General features: G+C 34.8%; 1 protein-coding gene across 3 annotated transcripts in view; it reads right to left on the reverse strand.

Annotated features, from left to right (window-relative positions):
* Positions 1–26152, reverse strand: part of KCNT2 (potassium sodium-activated channel subfamily T member 2) — a 366395-nt gene that overhangs the window by 37824 nt on the left and 302419 nt on the right. For 2 of the 3 annotated variants that reach the window (XM_047077237.1, XM_047077236.1), the window contains 3 exons: positions 17905–18006; positions 13653–13736; positions 12611–12739 (listed from right to left, as the gene is read on the reverse strand). In XM_047077237.1, coding sequence (XP_046933193.1) covers positions 12611–12739; positions 13653–13736; positions 17905–18006 — 315 coding nt within the window. Of the gene's footprint in view, positions 1–4784; positions 4806–12610; positions 12740–13652; positions 13737–17904; positions 18007–26152 lie in introns of all 3 variants that reach the window. The other variant, XM_047077238.1, reaches the window with a different exon arrangement.

Genomic DNA, 26152 nt, shown 5'->3' on the forward strand with positions numbered 1-26152 from the left:
CAGAACACCACTCCATTATGCAGACCTAGACCAATCTTATAATTTTCCATCTGGTTCTGATTTTGTAGACTCTAGTGGCCATTCAACAGAAAGCTGTAACTAAAGGCCTAATTTACTTCTTATGGCAGTGCAGAGTGAAAGCATGATCTCCATGCAGTTTAAGATGTTAAGTGGACAGAAAGTCATGACTATGTAGTTAAATTAAATCAAACAGATTGGATTCACTTAAACAGCTTCCTGCTAATAAGTGTTTCAATGAGATTCTTATTAAGTTAGAGTAAGGACATAATGCAAGTAAGAAATGCTTTCCTGGCGGTGGAAATGCACAAGATAAGAATAAAAGCCAGAAAATATTTTAAAATAATTGTAAAATAAGGTAAGAAAAAAGATCTAAGAGTATATTTTCTGTAAGAGAAAATGTGAAACAAAATTACAGATGAGCTTAGACTCACGGTGTGTGTGTGTGTGTGTGTGTGTGTGTGTGTGTGTAATTAGAATGCATTTGAGGTATATAGTGAATATATACATGTTTGACTAATATTATAAAGTATTTATCCAAATCACAAGAATACTTACTATTATATTATTTTATAAATTTAAGTGTGTTGATACAAATGCTTTCTAAGGAATGTCATCCACTCAAAATGGTGCAGCAGTGAAAACTGACGAAATAAGATCTATGGTACTCTATGTACTCTGCTCCAGAATCGTTTGCCAGTAGCTATGAATAATTAACACACAACTGCCCTTTATTCTAATTTGTGAAGTGATAATCATATGCTCCCTACTTAGTCTTCACTTTGCTATGTGTTGAGAAGAGACCATTTTACACACAGCTAGTAAAGGGAGAAGCCAACATTTAAACCCAGATCATCTGATACCCAGTTCATTTCTCATTTGGTCAGGCAGAGTAACTGAATAAATGATCTGTACCAGACACAGGGACAGAAAGATTATCAATAAAGAATGACTAGAATATGAAGTAGGGTAAAATCCAGCAATAAGAAATTTGATTTGATATAGTAGGCATCAAATATCCACTATATGCATCATGCATCATGTGAGTAACGTAAGGAATATGATCATTAATCTGTTCTATGCAAGATATTGAAGGGAAGAGAATTTAGATATTGTAAATCCACCAAGAAGTAATTAAATTCAAGAAAAGACATGAAGTTTTCATGTTAGCTTTCCGAGAAATCTTCCTTGTATGTTTACTGACACGTTCCGATCATCTTGATGGGTGCATCTGGTGCCTAGTGGTGCTCAATAAATATTTTTACCTCCTAGTAGATAACAAAGTGAACAGGATCTGGCAGAAAATAGGTTTGTCTTCATTTTTATGAATTACAAGGATGGAAAACACAAATCTGCCATACATCAACATAGAGGTAATAACTGAAACCATAAGACACAACGACTGTTGCAAGATCAAGTGTAGAAAAAGACCAAAAGACTATAAAACATACATTTAGTAAATGCCTGCTTATGGTTCCAGTGTCAGTTCCCATGTTGGTTCTTAAACAAAGCATCTGAGGACCTCAGAGCAGATGGTGGAAAAGAGAGAGGTAGTTCAGAAACCGGTAGAGGCTGCTACAGTGAGACTTGGTGATTAAAAGAGGCTCTGGTGTCAGTGATAAATTCTAAAACCAGGTCTGCTATTTCCAGGGCTTTTGACCTTAGTCAAGTTAACTTCTCTATATCTCTGCTTTAAAAACGCGAATAACGTTGGAGCGCCTGGGTGGCTCAGTCGATTTAGCATCGACGCCTGGTTTGGCTCAGGTAATGATCTCACGGTTTGTGAGTTCGAGCTCTGCATCAGGCTCTGTGATGACAGTGTGGAGCCTGCTTGGGACTTTCCCTCTCCTTCTGTCCCTCCCCAACTTGCTCGCTCTGTCTCTCTTTCAAAGTAAATAAATAAACTTAAAAAAATGAGAATAATATTGTCTGCCATATTGGCTTATGGTGAGGATTAAATAAAATAATAAAGTGCTTAGCACTGGGCAGGGATCAAGATTAAGCCTTCAGGTGAGACTACTTGCAATGAACTTTAGCCTAAACTCAGGTGGTTAATGGAGTACTTTCTGGAAGTTAAAGATGAAGACCAGTCCTAGAAGTCCTAGATTGCTGCAGCTACTTGGGAGTCTTGAGCTCCAGAGCCAATCCCACGGACAACGGGTTAAGGACAAGCCTTCAGATGGGAGATCACGTCGGCAGCATCTCAAATGAGCTGTTATAGGCAGAAATTGAACAATAGAAAGAGGGAGGGAAGTTTAAGAAATGAACCAATAAAAACAGATAAAACACATAAAGAAAGTAACTCATAATATAAAAACTGAGGGTAAAGAATTTTAAGATGTAGAAGATAATGAACCCTGATAAAGGTTATATGATGTCTAAATAAATTAAAACTAGTTTAAAATGTCCATGATTTTGGCTAAAGACTTTTAGTGATTCAAGAAGAGAATAAATACAGTAGTGGGGAGAAACTGTGGAAGACATTGATAAGGAAAAGAATAAACAGCCATATGAGCTTTTCTCAGATTTTAACAGCAAGAATAAGATAAGAAAAAAAAAGAATAAAAGGGGAAATTTTTCTTGAGAATTTGGGAAACCCATATATTCAAAGGTAAAGGGAGAGAGTTGATGGGGAGAGAAAAAAACCTAAAAACAAAAATTAGAGCTCGAAAAGGTGAAAATTGTTGTAGAAACAATCAGAATTACAAAGATAAATGTCTTCATATCCACAGTACAATTAGAGGTTTTTCCTTCATAAAAAGTATTGCAAGAACGATACTTATATTGGAAGACTCAAACCCTTCAGTAAATGAAAGGGAAGACACTTTGCTTACACAGGGAGCTGACTGAAAGATGTTTAGCCCTAGAATAATATCTATGAGAAAGAAAAAACTTCCATGGGTAAACTTGCAATTGGCTGCCATGATTCAGCAATGTGCCAAACTTTTGCCTTTTAGCACCAAAGTGGTGAGTTGGAGAAAAGAGGTGATGGTGATGTGTACCACCTGAATACAAATGCAGAACATCTGAATCAATATGTAGAACTGCAACATAGCCAAAACCTACATCTGAAAGATTCAGTCCATTTCCAAACATAAAACTATAAAGTTTTTGACCAAATGAAAATTTTGTTTTTCCTGGGACACAGAGGAAACCCTAGCAAGTGTTTCTACCACTGTGTTTCTACCACATCTGGACTTATACCTGAGAATCCCTTGAGGAAAAGCAAGGTGAAACAACTTGGCTTGTGACATATTACCAAATATTTTATTAAATATTGGATGCCAATTCACTGCACTTGAAATTTCATTTGTGCAGCTGGTCAGGTCAGATATTGGTATACTTTAAAACTTTAGAAATATATGTTTGATCTCATTTGAACTCAAAGTGTTATAAAACATTCTAAAAAAGCAACAATAAAACTCTAAAACATGTTCCCCAAAATCATTATGTGCCAGGGATATGTTCTACATTGATCTAAAATTTGATCTTAATTTGCTCAACCTGCGGGCAGTCATGGTAGCTGAAACACCTGAGCGTCTTCATGCCAAACAAACACTATATTTTCAGTGTGGACCATCATGTGAAATAGGTTGGAAAGCAGTCCTCTAAAACATCATTCATGCACCCCAAAGTGAAGTTTCCTTGGTGATTACTTAGTAAATTCTAAAAGATTTAATATACAATAAAACAAAATAAGAATACTGAAAAATATAATAGCTGCAACTTTTAAAACCTTAAATAAATAATTTAAGATGTTTAAAATAATTTAGTGAACAGAATTTGCACTTATTATATAGATTCAAATGTATGACATACGTAAGACAATAGTCATTACACCAAAAATTTGGATAATATAATACAGAACTTTTCTCCAAAATTCAACAAGCTGAAAAACAGACGTGTACTCTCAGATGGCAACTTTGGCACACAAGTTTTACACTTAATGGGCTGAATTCTACCACTGTTTTCACATTCAAAATGCAATTTTTAAAGTTGAAAATGCTTAGATTTGTAATAGTTACATTAATTATGTTAACATTTGGGAGTGTGTGTTAGGTGCTAAGACCATAATGACAATTGTTTATCATAGTTTATACGAAGAAAGTGGAAAATAAAATTAAAAATACGAATCACAGGAAGATGATATCAAGGTTTTCAGCAATATAAGTGCATGTATACATACATAATAGTAAGAACTTTGTTTTCATTGTAATAAATCAATTATTAGCACTGATCACTGTTATCAAACACTAAACTGATGGTTTCTTCATGACAATAAATTAAAACTATTAAAGAATAAATTCAACATTAAAAAGTATGCTAGAGAAAGCCATCCCAGGTCCTATTGTTCCTATAACCCCTTCTAGGGGGACCAGCCTACACAGGAAGTGTACAAAAAGGTATGTTTCATATCACATTTTCAGTCCCAGCTGCTTGCATTTAAGGTGGGCCCCTCACTCAAGGACAGACAGACAATCCACAGCCACTAAGTGATGAGTAGGTAATGACATCACACAGTAAAACATATGATTGGATTAATACATAAACATTGTTTGAAGACAAACAGGTAAAGTGATCTCACAATCTTATTAGGGAAATACAGACACACTAACTTGAAAATAGAGCATTTATAACACCTCACCTTAATCAATTTGTTTTATTTTAATATCTGAAATATTGAATTCAATCATTAATATTCTTTCCTTTTAACAGCTCTGAATTCACAATTAAACTGGTTGAGGAAAGGGAGACAAAATACTTACTTGTGATGCTATTTCTCGAGACTGACACAAAGGAAGGAAAAAAGAAACATACAAAATACAGTTTAAACAATGACTAAACAATACATACATGAAACGATCAGCAACAAAGACAAAATATGACAAGTCCCCACTTAGCACTCACATTACAATTATGTGATTCATTTTCTATCACGGGACTTCTGAATAAAATTAGATAAAGAATAGATTATTATTTTAAAAGCTTCCCAGAAACTTCTTATTCGATTATTTTTTGTTTGTTTGTTTGGTAAAACTGTCTCTCTAATGTTTGATCAAAAGAAAAAGTGGTACAAGTAGAGAAAATAAAACAACTGACAGAAGCTTATAAAGTTCATGAGAGGATATTTGATATGATTATTGGCATTCAATAATCATTGTTGGCATTAATATCTGTACTGTTTTAAAATTTGCATCTCATATAAAATTGTTTTCTAAAATTTAATACTTCTAAATTTAGATGTTGTAATAAGATTGTTTTTCTCCAATGCATAAATTTAATTCATTTTGAGAAATATTCTGAGCTTTCACATGGGCTGTGACGTCTAAAACTTGATCTGTCCAGTCACCATATAACCCTTAAGTAATTAGGGGATATAAAAGTCATGCTATCTTATTCTTCAGTTCTAAAGAATAACATTCTATTCACTTTTCAATAAGTGGAAGCAAAATTTTCAATTATATTCTTTGATATAACATTACTCAAGTCTGACAAATTGTCTAGCATTCTAACGGTTGTCACAAATCTAAAAAATGCATAATGAACATTTAATTACAGCCTCCTTAAAACTGTTGATCTCAGGATTCTTAACACATGGCCCAAGAAAATAAAAACATTGCTTGAGTGAATAATGGCAGAATGGGCAGCTAGAATTTCAAAACTATTCTATCTTAATCCTTATTAAAATAATTTTATTAATGTGATTTTGTACATTTAAAAATACTACATTTCACCTTAATAGTCAAGAGTTAATGACTGATAGATGGGACAGTCAATGATTAACTATTCCATTAAATCACATGCTTTAAAGTTACAGGATTTACTAACTGTGAAGGTGACCAACAATCAGAGTAACATATTCCACTAATTTATTGTGCACACCAAAGAGATACTGGTACTTTAATGTTCTTTAAAATGATCTTTTTCTAATTTCTAGTACAATTCTCAGTGGTTACAATATACTTCAAACAAATGGGACTTTCAGTACACTGGAAAACGAGGTAAATGCAGTTTCACATTTTCTTACCAAACAACCATAAGAACAAATATGTCTATCAATTAAGAACTTAACAGACTTCGGAAAATGGTACTGTACTATATACTGTGTGGTAGGAAATGTCCCTAGTGGGTCTTGGGTAACATTTCATGATAAAAAATAGTAATATTTCTGCAATGAAAAGTAAGAATATTCACTTTAAGGGTTCCTGGGTGGCTCAGTTGGTTAAGCCTTGATTTCGGCTCAAGTCATGATCTCACAGTTCCTCGGATCGAGTCCTGCCTTGGGCTCTGTGCTGACAGCACGGAGCCTGCTTGGGATTTTCTCTCTCCCTCTCTCTCTGCCCCTCCCCAGCTCGTGCACACATGCTTTCTCTCAAAATAAATAAACATGAAAAAAAAAGAATATTAACTTTAAGTGGAATAATAACATTAAAATCTCACAATTCAAGTGAGATATTTTGGATTTCGGAATTGTGGATAAAGGATTGTGGACAGAAATGTAGTTCCTCTTTGTCAGCAAGAGCAGCATGAGTCCTTGTGTATCCTGTGTTTTTTGAACCAGGAGATTCTGATGTTTATAAAGATTCCCTTAAATAGACACATATAGACGGTGTAGAAGTCTGGCATGGTGATATATCACCAGCTAAAAGGGGGCGGATCCAGCTGTACCCTACTTTCCATGGACTGATTTCTTGAGTCACTGTATGAACCTATGCTTTATTCTCTGTGTTTGTATGAATTCTCCTTCCACCAGTATACAGCTCACCAAAAAGCATACTGTATTCCAGGTCTTTTGTACATGTTACAATTTTAATGATAAATATTCTTCATCATCATTTATCTTCTCAAAGACGTCTGCTAGAGTAGTATTTCCCCTACTCCCACAAAGCAAAATAACTTTTTTTCTATACATTGAATATAAGAAGATACTAAAGACAGACTAGAAAATGAGTTGGCATGAAATCCCACGTAAAGTTAAATACAACTTTAACTTTTTTTAACTTCATGAAATAACAAGGTAGCAAGGCCTAGTTTTTACTTGTGTTTATCCCTCCTACATTCTGATATGAAATATCGGCATTTAATAAAAAATTATCCACAGGATAGGACGGAACTTAACACTTGATAGTATAATCTGAAAAATAATAAATGATTGGGTCTTATATGACTATATATGACTATAAATCTATTAGTTGTTTTTATTAGCTATAAATACATAGTTTCGTCAGAAAATGTTATGATTTGTTTTGAAAAATAGAACCTTCCACTATCATCACTTTTATTTCCTTAGAGTTCATCTGCTTTTGTCTTTTAGCTGGATATGTAGTTTTTATCTCTGTTTTTTTTTTTATATAGCACGCCTGATAATTTTTTTTTCAGCCTCTGCTTTCATCTATTCACTTCATACTCTGAAGGGAGAGGAATTAATCTTTTCCACTTATTTGAGTACCTTTGCCATCTCCCATCATTTCAAAATTGTTCAAATATAATTTTGGTCAGATCAAAATTGAGGGCATACTATGACTAAATGCAATTTACAGATGAGCTATACAGGAAATGTGATTACTATTGATTTCCTGCAAAATTTTTTGTCAGTAGTAATACTGTATTCCTATAGTTAATAACTATCTTATTTTTATTAACTGCTTAATTATGTATGTACTTAATATATCCTAAGGTCTTTGGCAATTGTCTAATCTTTCTGTAAGATATTGAGATATATAAGGTATTCTGTAGATTTCATCTTCCTGAAGAAATCTCTCTGAAACCTTCTGACCCACTCCAGGTTGCTCTTATGCCTAGTGGTCTTTTCAGTGCAATCCTGGGGAGGGATTTCCTTAGCCTCATATTTGTTGCCTGGATTCTACAAAATGTCTGGTTTCTTCCATACCATGATTCCTTTCTCAGTGCATTCATTTCTTTTGGTGGGAGTAGTTTCCTTAGAAAGCAGCCATGGGAAGAATGTTTTTGAAGACAATGCTAAAATATGATTTATCCTACCTTTACACAAGTCTGAAAGGTTTGGCTGAATATAGAATTCTAGTTCAGAATTGGAACTAGAGCTAGTTGGAAACATTCCCTCAACATCTTGAAGGCATTGTTCCATTGTCTTTTGGCTTACGGAGCTGCTGTTGAAAAATCCCAAGTATAGTTTGCATATGACCTACACCTTGCTCTCCTCCTGAATCTTCTCCTTTCCTTTAATATTCTGAAATTTTATGCTGCTGAGTCTTGATGTGAATTCATTTTAATTCATTATAGTGGGCACTTGGTGACCCTTCCGATTTGAAAATTAACACACTTCTATTCTGGGATTATTCTTAAGTTATTACACTGATATTTCTTCAATTTTCCCGCCTCTCCTCTGTATGGAAGTCTTATCATTCAGATCTTAGACCTCCTGGACTAGTCCTCTAATTTTATCTTTCTTTACTGTTTCCATTTTTGAAATTTTGTTCTAGTTTCCTGGTGATTTCTTCAACTTTATGATATGAACTTTTTTACCTCTGGTATTACATTTTCAGTTCCCAAGGTTTTCCTCTTTCCTAAATATTCTTTTAAAAATTTAGTTTCCTGTTCATCTTTCATCCTTGCAATATCTTATCTTTCTAATGTTACTGATCACTTTTCAATATATAACTTTACTAATAATATATATTTGACATAATTTTCAAATGTAAAATTCAGATATTTTAGTAAATTTACCAAGTTGTAAAACCATCACCATAAGTGAGTTTCAGGATATTTCCAATACCCCAATAAACCCCATCATGTTCATTAACTGGTTCCCCATTTCCTCCACCTCACCCTGCTTTAGGCAATTATTAATCTGCTTCCTGTCTGCATACATTCACTTTTTCTGACATTTCATAAACATGAAATCATACTATATGTGGTTTTTTGTGTCTGCCTTAACATATTTTTTAAACATTTATTTATTTTAATGTTTATTTATTTTTGAGAGAGAGAGAGAGAGAGAGAGAGAGAGAGATAGACAGAGCAAGTGAGCGGGGGGGGGGGGCGGGCAGAGAGAGAGGGAGACACAGAATCTGAGGCAGACTCTGGGCTCTGAGCTATCAGCACAGAGCCCGACATGGGGCTCAAACCCACCAACTATGACATCATGACCTGAGCTGAAATCAAGAGTCAGATGCTTAACTGACTGAGCCACCCAGGTATCCCTATCATAATATTTTTGAATTCATCAAAGTAACAGTACATATAAGTAGTTTCTTTTTATTGATAAATAGTATTCTGTTGTATGGATATACATTTTGTTTATCTGTTTACTAGTTGATGGACATTTAGGTTGTTTCCAAATTTTGGCTATTATGAACAATGCTTCTAAGAACATTCGTATGCAAATTGCAAATCTTTGCATGGATGTATTTTCATTTGTCTTAGGTAAATACTGAGGAATGCAAGTCTTCATTTTGTGCTTTGAAATTGTCTTCTTCTTCAATGATCTATTCTTCCTACATAATTTTTTTCTTCATGTTTGTTTATTTTGGTGCCTTTGAGTTTCATTCTATTTCTTGACATATGGAATTTTTAGTTGTCTACTCGTATTTAAGAGTAGGGGACTGATAACATTTATTGAAAGCTCCTAGTGAAACATTTTTTATTGAGTTTCATGGTGATCACTGGATCATTGAATATCCCATGTCTACATCTTTAGGCTGTTCACTTGGCTTGGTCAGATTCCCTAGGGAAGACTCTTCTAACCTACTGCTGATGGGTACACTATACAAAATGTACCTTGCACTAAGCTCCCTGAATTTAGTATGTATCACTGCCCTCAACTATGCCTAATGTCTCCCAGTCCACAGTATCTGTGTCATCTCTCCATTGAAACAGTCTTCAATCTTTGCCAGTGTGGAGTGAGGGACAGTAATACAGCTATCTGAACTGTCAAGGGGAATGGGGATCTGACAGCTATCCGAAAAGAATACGTTAGACTCTCCAATTCTAATTATTAAATGAAGTTTCTACCTCCTGAAATCTGGTGTCTTTCTTCAGTTAAAGTAAGACAACCTTCGTATTTGAGGCAAAGGTAAATCATTTGAATTCTAACGTGACTTTTCTTGAACCATCTGGTATTTGAGAAAGATGGTGGAATGTATGAGTCACTCTTTCATCTCATCAGAGATGCTAAGGTCTTATTCTTTGTTTTTGTATGGTCAGGAAAAAAAGTTTCCCTCTTCACACAAAATCCAATGTTTTTACTGAGTTATTATTTAATTGATGCCCCTTTAAAAATAAATAAAAGATTAATTTAAAAGATATGCATTTAGTGGCACTTTGCATCTTACAAAACTATGATTGAAGATACTCTTCTTCATGTTATCTAAAACCTTTTAAATAAGAAAGCTTATATTATATGTGTTCTTTTAATAACCAATCTTTCTCAAGATTAATTTTTATCTTTTCATGAATCAGACTATAATTACTATATAATTCAACAGTTCTATTTTTGCCTTACTTGCCAGGAAAGTAAAAGTAGAATTCTGGCTCAACTGTGGCACTAAGTTCATTTTAGATGTAGAATAACATTCATTTCTCGGCCTCTATTAATATATTTTGTTGTCAAAAAATCTTGATGGCTTTATTTTTATCTTTAATTATTTAAGTTGCTTCAATTTTTATACAACAGGCAAAAATATATGTTCCAAAAGATGAGTTGAATTCAATAAAGGAAGACAAGGGGTATCATCTTTATTTAACTCAGTTTCCTTTTATTTCCCCAAGAATATATGTTTTCCATATAAGCTAGAGCTTTGGGGATTTATAAACATTTTAATAAAGTGATCTTTTTTGTGATGGGAAGAATTGACCAAAATGTAGTGTTAAATGCTGCTTCATGGCAATACAAATACTCTATTATCCCTTCCCTACATATAATGCAAACAGAATAAAACAAAGTCCCTTAATAATATAAAATGATCTGAATATGAACTTGATCAAGGGCAGAATTTACTACATTCAAATTGGCAAAGCCTATATGTAAGATAAGAGCATGATAATTCTCTGTTGAATGTAAATTTCCTTTATATTTACCAAGTTCAAAAAAGAAATGGTTAATTGCTTAGGTGTGAAAGCCCTTGTCTTCTATTAAAGGTTTTTAATCAAATAATATTTTTTTGGATCCAGTATTCTTAAAATTTTAGGATTATCTGGCTAAACTATCTTACAAATTAGCAGAGATGGCAATAAAGTTCCTTCTAGCACTACTGATCTACAGTGAAAGTGCCAGAAAACACCTCAGAAAAACTGAACTATTTCCTGCTGCCCTCAATATTACTTTTTTAAATGTCAAACCACAAATTTTATCAAATAAACAAAAATCTACTCTTTTACTCATAAAGCTCTTTATATATATTTATATATATATATATATATATATATATATATATATATATATATATATATATGGATTCACTTATTTTAACACAAACTGGTAAAATGGCTGCATGGATTACTAAAATGCATATAACTGATCTGAGCCTCACAGTTGAGTTAATTTTGCATAAGACCAGAAATAAATATGGCTAACCAAAATTTCAAATACCTTTAAGGTATTTGAGAAGAAAAATATTTCAAGAATATTTCAAGAAAAAATATTTCAAAATATTTATATTAAGTAATTTTATAAATATTGGTAGAATAGTACATTTATCCAAAATTTTTATTTCATAAGAGAATATAATTTAAAAAGTGCATGTTATGGGGCGCCTGGGTGGCTCAGTCGGTTAAGCGTCTGACTTTGGCTCAGGTCATGATCTCACAGTTGGTGGGTTCGAGCCCCACGTCGGGGCTCTGTGCTGACAGCTCAGAGCCTGGAGCCTGTTTCAGAATCTGTGTCTCCCTCTCTCTCTGCCCCTCACCTGTTCACGCTCTGTCTCTGTCTCAAGAATAAACATTAAAAAAAATTTTTTTTAAGTGCATGTTTTGCCAAGGATTTAAAAATTATTTAGAACAACATTATGGGGCCAGATCAGTGTGAATATGTTTTCAGCTGTATGAGGCCATCAGAAATTTTGTTCTATATTAACAGATTCTATTCTGCTTTTAAAATGACTGAGCTTTCCTCTGGGAAGGTCTGGTACTATTCCTGGAGGGTTTTATCTTGGCTTCAGAGTAGTCTTTAATCTAGAGTTTGAAAAATGTGAGTTTCAATGCTTACTAACTTCAATTTACTTCCTTCCAAATGTGTGTATATGAAATAAACAGTATATTAGAAAGCTAGATTGCTTGCCCTGAGAAGCTCTCTTATGTGTCAGAAGGTTACTTAAAATTAATTTGCTACCTGACAATCTAGACATGCAAAATCTTAGATCCACAAAAGGCATTCAGAACCCAAAGTTCATAAACTCTAGAATAGCCCCTTAGCCAACAATGTTTTGCGAAATTCTGACATAGTTTACATAAACAAATATTTAAGTTTTTGCCTCTGAGATGACACTACATGTCCAGAAAGCATTCTTTGTCACTTTCTATGACATATTTTTTTTAGAAATCCATTTCTAAAATTAGAAATGGCTATATTTAATCAGGTTAATCATTAAAATGGAATATTTTGGTATTTCCAAACCTCAGATGTAGTAAGTTTCTGGGACTCAGTCCTGTAGATCCCAATGGGAACATCTCCAGTAGAAGAGCACAACTTCTGGTAAAGTCTGGCATAAGTTCTGATCCATAGGTCATCCTCAGTGATTTTCATCTATAAGATATACGAATCATTTACATATTACATTAAAAAAATAAAAATACAGTGGTTGTTTTTCACTTTTTAAACGTAGAATTCATTAAAACTTTGAAATCTCAAAGTGACATTCATAAGTGCTTATCCATGTATTGAACTTAGTCATAGCATTTCACTTCAGCTTATCCCTGGGGTTCCTCAAACTTTAGAAGACCAACCACTCAATTTGTGGCAGCAGGACATTATATTAGTTCAATAGAGTAGACAGTAGTCACATTGTATCAGTTCAATATCGGTAGACAGTAGTCACTGTTAGTTCACCGGGAGATGTTACAAAACGTGTAGACTTTGTGAATGTTGCAATGATTACGGGCTGCTACTAAAGTTTAGCAGGCAGGGTCTGCCAATGTTACAGATGCTACAAGTGCAAAACACACTCCAGCACAAAAAGAAACTGTCCATCCAAAGTCCTAATAACTCTAATAATGAGAAAAAGGTGTAGCAGGATGAGTACGGGGCTCCCAGACAGAAGGCATAATTAAGTACTAGTCATTCTTCACTTATCAAAAATCTTAATAGTTGGCCAGTCACTTCACTGAATATGCCTGGATATAGTGTACTCATTTTGAAACGTCAAACGTCAAACGTCATACGTTAAACGTCATGTCAGAAACTGTCTGTCTCAAATGCCAGCTAGAAAAAAAAGACACTGGTTCTGAATTTTGTATAGAATTGCTATTTTCATGATTATTAACTTCAAATAATGTTTCCCCGAAAATTTTTAAAGAATTAAAAAAAAAACTATGATGATATTCTTTGAGCACATATTAGAGGAAAAAAGTGACATATATGAGTTAGTCAAACTATACCACAGATGGATTTCAGAAACATCTCTTAGAACAATCTTCTATTCCAGCGAATATTAACTTACAGAGCAAAGAAACCCTGATCCTGGTGTAGTATCCAATCCCAACAGAAGTCTGGTGATAGAAATCATATAATCCTTTACAAATGACTGCAATATAAACAAAATATGTATTTAATATGTGTATGAAATGTACAGAATAGCTCAGTGAGAACATCTTACCATTAACCAGTAAAAGGTTACTTTCCATAACACATCATTAAGCCCCCACAAAAAAGGAAATAAAAATCTATCCTGTCAGTGTCTTAAATACACAGGTACAGTTAAGATGTCCATAAGGAAATATGGGGAATGATTGTTTTATAGAGTATCCTGATATGCTTAAACTTTATGTATGCTATCAGTCATGATAAAAGTGTTTTTAGATTTTTAATACCAAAAAACTATGAGTTAAAAAAAATAGAGAATATTAAAAAAAAAAAACCTTGAAAACTAAAATTTGCAAGGGGATATTCCAAAGGGTTTCTTTGGGACTAAGCTCTTTGCTAATAGAATAAATTTCTAATATTTCAGTAGGTCTAATTATTAATCATTAATATTTTAGCATTAAATATCATCATCAAACTATTTGATGTGGTAGCATATATTTTGATATGTTGCTAGAATACTACTCAACAGAGCATTAAGTTAACAATGCTTCCAACTTTTTCAATTTATTCTTAGCTCTGAGTGAAAAGAAAAACTTTCAACCAATACTAGTACATTTTCACCATGCCATGTAATTATTTCATAAACTATATGACTGTCTTGAATTTGATCTTCAAGTGTTAAAAAAAAAGAAAAGATTAAATAATTGTCTAGTTATTTTGCATAGCAAAGACTTTTTTTAAAGGTATAATACCTTTTAAATACATTTACTAGACTACTTTGTCCAGTACTTTTTACCAACAGCAAACATCAGAAAACTAAACCCTCCCACTTAAACGAGCACATAAGGAAACACATCCATTCCCTTATCTCAGGCCAAAGAAATGGCAGTTTGGTTTTAAGGTGTGTTAGTCTTCTTGTAGTTATCAAGAGCAGTGGTGACAAGCACTGTCCAACTTCACTCGTAACTCAGTGTGTGTGCTAAAGAGGACTTTTAAAACACATTCTCAAGAACAAACTGAGGGTTGATGAGGGGGTGGGCGAGAGGGGAAAGTGGGTGATGGGCATGGAGGAGGGCACTTGTTGGGATGAGCACTGGGTGTTGTATGGAAACCAATTTGACAATAAATTATATTTAAAAAAATTTTTTAATGTTTTTATTTATTTTTGAGAGAGAGAGAGACTGAGCATGAGCAGGGGAGGGGCAGAGAGAGAGGGAGACACAGAATCTGCAGCAGGCTCCAGGCTCCGAGCTGTCAGCACAGAACCTAATGCAGGGCGTGAACTCACAGACTGTGAGATCATGACCTGAGCTGAAGTCGGATGCCCAACCGACTGAGCCACCCAGGCGTCCCAACAATAAATTATATTTAAAAAAAATAAAATAAATACATTCTCAACCACTTAAAACTATTTTCCAAAGTGAAAAATTGAAAGCGCTCATGGAAAAGAAAGTAAACTGAGGATTTGGCAAATAACCATTATAAATTATTTTTTTTAATGTTTATTTATTATTGAGAGACAGAGAGAGACAGAGCATGAGCATGGAAGAGGCAGAGAGACAGGGAGACACAGAATCCGAAGCAGGCTCCAGGCTCTGAGCTGTCAGCACACAGCCTGACACGGGGCTTGAACTCACAAACCGCGAGATCATGACCTGAGCTGAAGTCGGACATTCAACCGACTGAGCCACCCAGGCGCCCCCGTTATAAATTATTTTTGAGTCAGATGTGGTAATACAGCTGATTTGTTCACTGTGTTTGTCACTGAAGTATTCCTTATCCAGAGATCATTTGTCCTGTAATGTCATCAGGTCAAAGACAAGAGGTAGGAATGAGCCAAAAAGACAGGGACAGTCCCACCTGATATCACAAAATCCATGCATTCAATCTCATATAATTCAATCACAGAAGAATTTTTTTCAGTTTCCTTTAGTATCTATTTAATTTTATTTTCGATAATACTTTTTTCCCCCACCCCTCCCTGACTCCTCCGCAGATAATACTTATTTTTTTAAGTAGTCTTCACATACAGCACAGAGCCCAACATGAGGGTGGAACTCATGATGCTGAGATCAAGACCTGAGTTGAGACCAAGAGTTGGACGCTTAACAGACTGAGCCACCCAGGAGCCCCATTAGTACTTATTTTTTAATCATTTGTTTTCCAGGTCCACAAAGAGAAAAATTAAGAAAACTATTAAAAATGTACAAGTGATCTGTGTTTCAAGTGGGAAGGAGAAAAAGGATGACTGAGAAGATATTAATAAAGAGAAACAACCTTCTGGTAAGTTAAAAAAAAAAGTACCACAAGAAACTCAAACACTATACAAATATGGACTCATTTACCACAGGGATGAGGTTGTGAGTAATCAAATGAGATGTGCATGGTCTGAAGATGCGGGTTCACACTAACCATGGGATAATTTATCTTTCTGAGCCCTTGTGTCTCCTCTATTGTGATTGATAACACTGCCTATATCAGAGTTTTCTTTGAGGAAGCAAATGATATTATGTCTAGAATAGAATTACATTAATAGTAAATCACTGTACAATTCTAGTCATTAATAATAGTTCTTAAATACATAATATAAACATTTATCCACAAGAGGATGGGTTCAAATCATTAACCAAAAAAATTAGATGGCATTTAGTATATATCTTAAGAATACACGCATGCTTGTTATATAATTTTAGAAATTTACTTATAATTTCTAATATCTTTTTTAACCCATAAATGACTACTCTTTACCTATCTGAAAAATGAAACATAACATATCTTGTCTGATGTCAGGCAAAGCTAGACAGTTACTACTTTGAAAATTATTGTTCTAGTTCATGCTTTCGGCGCTAGCTTCAGAAAACACCAACTTCCTACATTTGTATTTATAACAACAAAAAAAAAATAAGGTATAAATGAAGAGAAAGAAATAACCACTGCTTTCCACTTCTATAGAACAGTCTCCCTTCTATTTACCCCATATATTAGTCTTTCTAGTGAGATTTTATTGAAACATAAGATACCAGGGCTAAGAAATCTGAAAAACATTGGTACATAAGGACATCCACCATTTGACTGCTAGTGACATAAAATCTTCAGTTTCAGGATTACTCTTCAATCCCCTAAGAGATCAGAAGTGTATGTGTGGGAATGGTGTGTGGGGGTGGAGGTCCCCCTCTTGGAGTGCCCAGATAATGTGTCTGGAAACTTCAGGGTGAACAGGAGTGTTTATTTTCCTCTGTTGCATTTGTTCCTGGACTCATCTGGCATAAGCAGATGGTTTGTGACATTGCTAGAGGCATATTCAGGGGCATAATTAGCCCGAAGGCCAGCTCTAACTATCTTCAGATTAGTTTATTCAGTCAAGCATTGCAGAAGAGGGTACATAAAATACATAATCAAAAAGAAAATAGCACAACAAAATGTTTGAATACGTAATTTGAGATTAAAGCTATCAAGTAATTTAAAGCTCCATGAACACCTTTTTTCTCTTAATAGGAACATTTATAAATTGTCTGATTACTTGAGTCAGAGAATATGAAATGTTACTGCTGTTCAGTTTCTGGTAGCCTTAAAAAAAGATTAAAATATATTGGTGCAAAATAACATCTCTAAATATCTTAGCTATGATCAAATGACAACGTTAACTTTGGCGTTCAGGAACAAACTAAATGTGTTTTAGATGTTGCAAAATCTTTTTAATATATTTTCTAAGGTATGCAATAATTAATGGATATTTAAAACATCCTTGGTTTATCAGTTTATTGACATCAATTTGGTGTCTTATTTCCATAAAATGTGCATTATGAAGAAGGGTGTCTTTTTTTTTTACTGTAATCATTTTTTTCTTAGCTTCTTTTTTTTAGTGTGGTAATATGCTGAGAGTAATAGGCAAAATGTATTAAAATGTCACAGTAAACACTGTAGGACACTGATGCTAAAGAATGACTAAAAATTATTTCATAGATTATTCTGAAAAATAGTGTTTTTCTTACAAAATATTTCACAGGCACATTTGTCATGAACCACACAAAATAAAACACTGAATTACTTCCAAAGCCAATCTTAAGGTAACAGCTGCATGAGAAACACTAGAGGGATTATTCATTTAATAAAATCTAAGTGAGATTAGGATAAATACGGTAGAGAGAAAAGAAGGAAACACCACATACCTGATACAGAAGTGTGTCCAACATACTGATGCTGAACACCCTCCCAGCAGCAAAAGGAAGTCGAAACATAAAGGCCAAATTAGAACCTTTCTCTCGTTCTTTCTGTTCAGAAATTTGAAATGGAAAAATTTGTGAGGATTCTAGATTTTACGTTTTTCTGCTTATGTTTTCCTGATACATGTGAAGAAGATATTTTCATTAAACGGTTGGTGGCTACACATGTACATGACTTCACACATTGTGGTAAGTACATGTAACTGCATTTTTAATACGTCCCTTTATTTTTCATGACCAAGTTTTCTTCACCAGTTAAAGTACCCAATAATTAAGGAAGGTTAATCCTCTCATATGTTAAACATGTGTTTACTCTTTCAAATTTTTATTTAAATTCCAGTTAGTTAACATACAGTGTAATATTGGTTTCAGGTGCAGAATTTAGTGATTCAACACTTACTTAGACACTGGGTGCTCATCACAAGTGCCCTCCTTAGTCTCCATCACCTGTTTCACCCATCCCCCACCCACCTGTCCTCTGGTAACCACCAGTTTGTTCTCTAGGTTAAAAATATTTACTCTTCATATATATTTCTGCAAAAGACTTGAGGTAATATAATAAAAAGAACAAACACAATAAAGGACTTAATAAAATGTAAAAAAAAAAAAACCTAAAACCACATAAAGTATCATAACACCTGGAAGCTTCACTTTTGGATATTCTCCTGTGTGAGGACACAAAAATAGGCAGGTAGGAGCCACCACATCCAGGGGTTTCCAACTTTCGGTCATCTGAGTTTTCATTTCTCTAAATACCTTTAAGTTGTGCCCAGCCACACCAAACCGCAGCTAAGTTCTTTAAATGCCAAAAAGGAGAAGAAGAAGAAGAAGAAGAAGAAGAAGAAGAAGAAGAAGAAGAAGAAAGAAAGAAAAGAAAAGAAACTGTGTGTGTGTGTATTATGTGTGTGTGTGTATCACAGTGTATGGGAGTTTCTTTTGAAAATTTTTGTTGCAATTAACTTCCCTTAATAAATGAAGACATGAGAGCAAATGCTTGTGTAAGACTGTAAGGGGCTTCTTAAGAACGGAAGTTAATCTTTTACTTAGCCAACAGTAATCTCAAAAATGCTGGTTTCATTTGTTGCCACCTTTCCTTGGAAAAGATAGATACAGCTAAGCAAATAAAAAACTCATATCTTAGCTATGATCAAATGGCAACGTTAACTTTGGTGTTTAAGGCAAAGGAAGTAAGCTCCCATTTCCAAAGTAGCAAATCTGAAGGAAGGGAAGGAGAGCCTCCCATACCCCGATTTGAAGACTGTGTGCAAAAGACTACTGCTCAAAGAATGAAAGAGGACTACTGCCCTTGCTTATTGTGAAAGGCATGAGGGTGATCTGACCCCTGGGCTTCCCCTGGACAAACAAATGAGGTCTGTCCAAGAGGACAGATGAGGCTCTTGGACAGATGAGACCCTTCCAAGTAGTGACACGAGTTATTACACCACATCCATCCCATCCATCTGGTTGAGAAGACTGTCTAGACTATAAGAATATCCTCACTTGAGATTGTAGGGAGAGGGCAAAAGGAAAAATAAGCAAGTGATGCCCCAATTTTTGTCTGTGTCCATTACATCCTAGTATATTCTCTAATTTAGGAGGCAAGGTGTCGAGAACGCTTAGTTTGAACAGTACGTGTAGGTGGTTTGGAGATGACTTCTCAGTTCTTCCCAGCATGGATATTGATGAGTCAGATTGGCTGTCTGGTGAGATATGAAAATTCCTTCCCCAGATTAAGATTCTACCTCACAGTGGATAATATTCTCATCTTAGAGAATTCACTGTTCTTAATGTCAGCTCTGAAAATCCTCCTCATTCTCTAAATGGTTATTATGCTTTACACACTCAGAAAACACTTTCTTATTGAGGGATGCTGCCCTTCTGTGTATGTGAACAATTCTGCATTTGTGATTTACTCTCTTTTTTAGTATTAACTTCCCTTATAGTGGAGAAAAAACACTGAAGATCCTATAATAAAATTTTTGAGTCCTACTAATTTTTAAGTTACATAAAAAAGTAAGAGCTCAAGTAACTCATTCCATCTTGATGAGAATACATTCCACAATTTCTTTCCTCTAGACAAAGAAGAAGTTGGATTAATTTCTTAAACCTCCCTTTTATAAATGCCATTTTATACATGGGGGAAAAAATTATACATGACTAACACTTAGTCTTACCATCCACTCCAGTGTCATTCTTTTTTTTTTCAATTTTTTTAATGTTTATTTATTTTTTTGAGAAAGAGAGAGACAGAGTGTGAGCAGGGGAGGGGCAGAGAGAGAGAGAGAGGGAGACACAGAACCCAAATCAGGCTCCAGTCTCTGAGCTGTCAGCACAGAGCCCGATGCGGGGCTGGAACTCACAAGCTGTAGATCACGACCTGAGCCGCAGTCAGACGCTTAACTGACTGAGCCACCCAGGCGCCCCTCCAGCATGATTCTTGGGACAGTATCATTTATCTACGCCTCTGTCTCTCAAAAACAACACATACACTAGCAGTTACACATTGGCAGTGCACAGTCCAATTGAAACTGCAGGAGTGTCATTTGGCCTGCGTGAATTTACTGAGGCTAAGTTCCAACACTTAACCTAAGAGTCTAAATTTCTGATTCCTTTTACATTTGGAAAATCTGATATCATAGGTCATGTCAACAACTGGCCATAATTGAAAGCATCTGCTTCCTTTTAGATTCATTCTTTCTTACATATGATTCACTTGATTCATCTGTATCACCTGGTTGTATGGTGAGGCTCTTGGTTTCCACTTTGGAAGATAAGACACGTAGTTGGAAATGAGTCAAGAGATCTGTTAGCTCATATCTTGTTTAAACAGTAACTTATATCAGAAATAATATAGTAAACTAAAAACACATTTACAATGTGTGTTAAATTAAGGGGGGAAAAAAGGAAAAAAAAAGCTTTGACTATTCCCATGGCTTCGGAAAAAACAAAGCAGTGCAATCAAGAAACACTTATCCATTAACTGTTATGTATCAGGCACTGAACTGGGTTGATGGGATGCAAAGATGATTAACAGAAGATTCCAATTTTGCAGGTATTCATAGTTTTGCTTAACAGACAAACTTAAAATCAAGTATTTACAAAGCCATGTGATGTGAGCCTGTAGAAGTCTAAGTATTAAAGAAGCCTCACGAGGATGCAGATGGTGTCGTAGATGAAGTGACATCAGAGCAGAGCCTTAAAAGGCAAGTTTGCCAAACAAACAGGAAGCAATTATGCATTCCATGTGCATGATCTTATTCTGCTTTTTTACAGAATAAGAGATCTAAAATATTTACAGTTTCATTAGCTTTGGTTTTGAGAAAAGCAACAGCTATTCCTTCTTGTGCTTTTATAAACTATAAAATAAACTACCTGTATGTACTTTTCAAAAATAAAGGTAAGTTCAGTACCATTTAATGTTGTTCAAAAGTTATAGTTCATAAAACACAAGTATCCTTTTAAAAATTAGTAAAATAAGGTAAATCAACAATAATTCCCATGACAAGGGAAGGTCTGAAAAACAAAACAGCATGTGACATGCACATATCTCACTGAAAAGAGATCAAGAATTAGAACCAAATAAAATGTCTGCAGAAGCAGCTGATAGTTCTTGCTGGGGGAAATTTTGGAACAGGAAAGGTTAGAAAATACCACTGACACAATAATTACAGGAGAAATTCCACTCTGACTAGGTTATCAGCATAGACATGATGTTTTGAAGGATACCTGAAGAAAGACTTTGCCCAGGGGTACCTGGGTGGCTCAGTCAGTTAAGCATCTGACACTTGATTTTGGCCCAGGTCATCATCTCACATTTTATGAGATCGAGGCCTGCATTGAGCCCGGCACTGACAACACAGAGCCTGCTTGGGATTCTCTCTCTCCTCTCTCTCTGCTTCTCACCCCATTTGTGCTCTCTCTCAAAAATAAATAAACATTAAAAAGGTATTAATAATTATCCACATAAATAACATTTTATCACTCCTCCAGAGTGGATCAGGTAATGCTTTTCTACATTCAAAAGAAATAGAAACTAATACCAATATTTTCTTCAAATTCTTTGTGGACCAGTAAGGGAAAAGGTAAATATTTGCTTAAAAACAGGATAAAAATCTTTCCTAATGAATCAAATCTCATGTAGGCAGCTGACACCAAACTTGCATTCAGCCATTCTAGTACTTTGATTATGAACAAAAAGTAGTCCAATTATTTGCACACACAAAAAAGTAAGGCCATATGTTTTGTCTGTTCCTATATATCTATCTGTTCCTCCCGTCACATTACAAATTCCAAGTATTTATTCTATTGGAAACCTCTAGCATTTAGTAAGGTATTTGGCTCATAATTGGTGCTTAGTAAATATTTATTGGCTTCATTTTAAATTGAGAACATGAAAAATTTGCCTTCTTGCTTTTTCACAGTTGATATGTTGAACAAATAATTCTGATAGTCTTCACTTATTTCTCCCAGAAGCTATCTCCAATTTTTATCATTTTGCTCTATCACTGACTACAAAATGATATGATTTGCAGACATGACTCTTTGCAGTCTGACACCAGTTCTGTGACACCAACTGGATGTCCTACAATTCAATTCAATTATGACACTACCCAGAGTTGACTCAGACCCCAGAGGTTAAGGGGCCTCAGTCCCACAAGACTACCCTCAGCCACAAGTCCTATGTGTCTCCAAGGCAACTGTACTTCTGTCCAGACTGCTATAAATTTGGGGCTTTCCACAGTCCCCTCAGTTTTGATAATTTGCTAGAATGCTCACAGAACTCATGAAAATGCTATATTTAATAATTATCATTTGGTTATAAAGAATGAAAATGAATGGTGGATAAAAAAAGGACACAGGGCAAATCTGGAAGGATCGTGAGCATAGCAGCTTCTGTCCCGATGAAGTCAGGACATGCTGCTTTCTTGGTACATCAATATGTTGACCTACCAGGAAGCTCTCGAATCCTCGTTTTTCAAGTTTTTATCAGTTTCATTATGTAGCCACGATTAATTAAGTCATTAGTCATGTGATTAAACTCAATGTCCAGCCCCTCTTCTGTCCCTGGAGGTTTGAAAGGTGATGAAGATATTGAAAGTTTCAATATTCTAATCATGAGGTTGCTTTTTCTGGTTCTCATGCTGAAGCTATCTCCTCTATGAGTTGCTTCCTTAGCATAATATCAGGTATGGTTGAAAGATATGAACAACAAAAGACACTCCTAAATTCCAAGATTTTTTGAAGCTCTGCATTAGGAACCAGGGACAAAGACCAAACATATATATATATATATATATATATATATATATATATATATATAGTTATTATTATACCACACTATTAAACTCATATTTTCATTACTTTGCCTCTTACATTAGTGTGCAATTACCATATGATTGCTCAAGTGTAATTATGATCATTATTGAGGAATGGTGATAGTTCCAAAGCCATTTTAAAGGAAGCAGTTTTAAAGCAAATTGCGTCATCTGCATGAATAAAAGGCTTTTTTATGAAATGCATCAAAACAAGAGAGATGAAATAAGTCTTCAGAGGGAAATGAGATAGAAATTTCTCTTTTCCATATTGCTGTCCTCCTCTTCTTTGTTTCCTTATTATCTGTCACATTTTTCATCTCTGCTTAGCTCCAATACTGTGTTTCTGATGCTGTTACACTTACTTTGTTAGGGGAAGTCTCAATGACCCAACATGACCAATGTCCAAATGTGGGAAGTAATATTGGGAAAAAACTGGCAGTAATGGGAATATCCAGGACAAAAAGAATATTGTAAAGCAAAACAACTCAGGAACAAAAGTGGATAATAACAAAAGAAAGATCAGATGATGGGAAAATGCCAACTAAAGCACTAATGTTCAGAAAATGTCTTGATTATATACATTTGAAAAAAAATCAGTGATATATTGCATGTGACAGAGAATGTTGACTGTCCACCAAAATCTTTTGCCCAATTCTTCTTAGGCACATGACTGAACTACATTTCCCAGTCTCCCTTGAAGTTGGTGTGGACACACGATTGAGTTCTAGCCAATGGCATATGGGTGGAAGTTTATTTGCCATTCTCAGTCCTGGCTCATAAAAACTTCTATCTGTTTAATATTGGTGTATATATACTGTTATTTGCTTGCTGTCTTTCGTTGGGCATTACAAGGACAGTAGTAGTTCAGGCAAGAATTAGTTTCAAGTAGAGACTAAAAATAAACAGGTAGCTGAGAGATTAGGAGCCTCCAATATTTAAAAATTGTGTACTTCTAAATGCCAACAACACAGGAGACAAAACTGAAACAAGGCATTGAACAACAAAGTCGAACCCAACACTGTCTCAATAACCTCAAGGTAGCTTCCAAGGAGATAGAGAGATGCATGGATTGAGGAGACGAAGAAATAAAAACTCAAAAATTATATTTTAAGAAGGAATTTTGAGGACAGTCTGGCCATAAAAATTTATGGAAGTAAGTATACCAGAAGTTTATCAAGTTTTTGAGAGAAATTAGCAGACTAGTCTGAAAAATCTTTAGACTTTAAATGTCTTGGGAAAAAAGTGCTTTCATAAGCTTAAAGATCTTTAGATTTTTTTCAAATTTGCATAAGCAATAAGCAAGACACAAAATTCACACAGGCTGCAAGAAGTATGTACTCCCAAAGTGACGTGGATAAAAATAGTTTAGGAAGAAGCTTGAGGTGAGACAGGGATCACATAAGACAACAGAAAAAGGAATACCTCCAGACAGCAAATCTAAGAAAAGTAATCAAGGAATAATCAAGGACTTTTCTTTTTATAAGAACAGACGGAGGTCCTCAACAATATCTATTGTTCACATCACTGTCACAGACCAGTAATCCTTCCATGTTCTCAGTTCTCTCCTCTTCCTAATGGAAGTTATTATTGTGGATATTCTTCCGTGAGTGGCCTCTTCCAGAGAATCCTTACAGATTATTACTTGCATTACCAATGGCAACCAAGGTTCTATTAGAATGCAGGGTCTACCAGGAAACCACCCAAATGTAATCATCACACAAGTAAAGCAGCCAGGGTCAAAGCAATCTAATCTTCCACAAGCATCCTGACCAATTCCAGCATTTCTTGAGTTTAAATGGAAACCACTTAGTGTCAAAAAAGTGTGGCAAGCAGCCCAGCTGTTGTTTGTTTCTAATTCAAAAACTGATTATGTTTCTAAAGGTGAAGGTTTCATCTGTGTAAGTGCATCTAATTAGAGATAGAATAAAATGATATTCATAATTACATTCAAAAGAATAAAAATCTACCTATTCCTCAGCCAATATAACTCTAGAACGTGTTACTCAAATACTAGAAATAAAGGTCAGTTTCCTAATCCTAAAAATATCTCCTTGTATCCAGAAGACAAAGAAAGATAATTACTTTAAGAGATAAGTTAGCTGTATTTATATCAGATAAAAAGCACTGATTGCAAATGAACAGTTACCATATCATTGATGGCACATGTGTTAGTTTCCTAGCGCTGCCCTAACAAAGTACTCCAGACTGGGTGGCTTACACAACAGAAATTTATTGCCTCAGAGCTCTGGAGGTTGGAAGTCTGAAATTAACATGTCACCACCATCAGTTGCTTCTGAGGATTTTAAGTGAAGGATCTGTTCCAGGCTGTTCTTGATGTGTGAATGGCTGTCTTCTCCCTGTTTCTCTTCCCATTGTCTTCCCTTTATGTGTGTCCATTTCTGTGTCCAAATTTACTATTTTTATAAGAATGCCAATTGTATTAGATTAGGACCCCCCCCCCCCCCGCCAATGGTCTTCTTTAATCCAATTACCCCTATAAAAACCTTATCTTCAAATAAGATCACATTCAGAGGTGCTAGAGGTTAGGACTCCAACACATGTTTTTTTGAGGGGGAGGAACACAATTTAAGTCGAAACAGTCCAAAAGTCTAAAAAGTTTCTATGTACCAAATCCTTATTTAGATGAACAAAGTGGTAATGACTGAATTGAAAAGAATTTCCTATGACTTTATAACCTCCAAACCAATTGGTTTTAATTCCAATTCCCCTGGCCCCTCTACTTCTAAACAATTAGGGAATGTACCGAATTCCTTTATTTATTTTGGGAAATACCTAGAGCATGTCAGAGTAAATACAAATCTAAAAAATAAGTGAATTCCTCTGATGCCAAAAGACAAAGAAAACTCATTCCTTCCTGC

This window comes from Lynx rufus, unplaced genomic scaffold (assembly GCF_022079265.1).
Source record: "Lynx rufus isolate CCGP_SWC_20201006 ecotype Redwood Valley unplaced genomic scaffold, mLynRuf1.p SCAF_15, whole genome shotgun sequence".
NCBI lineage: Eukaryota > Metazoa > Chordata > Mammalia > Carnivora > Felidae > Lynx > Lynx rufus.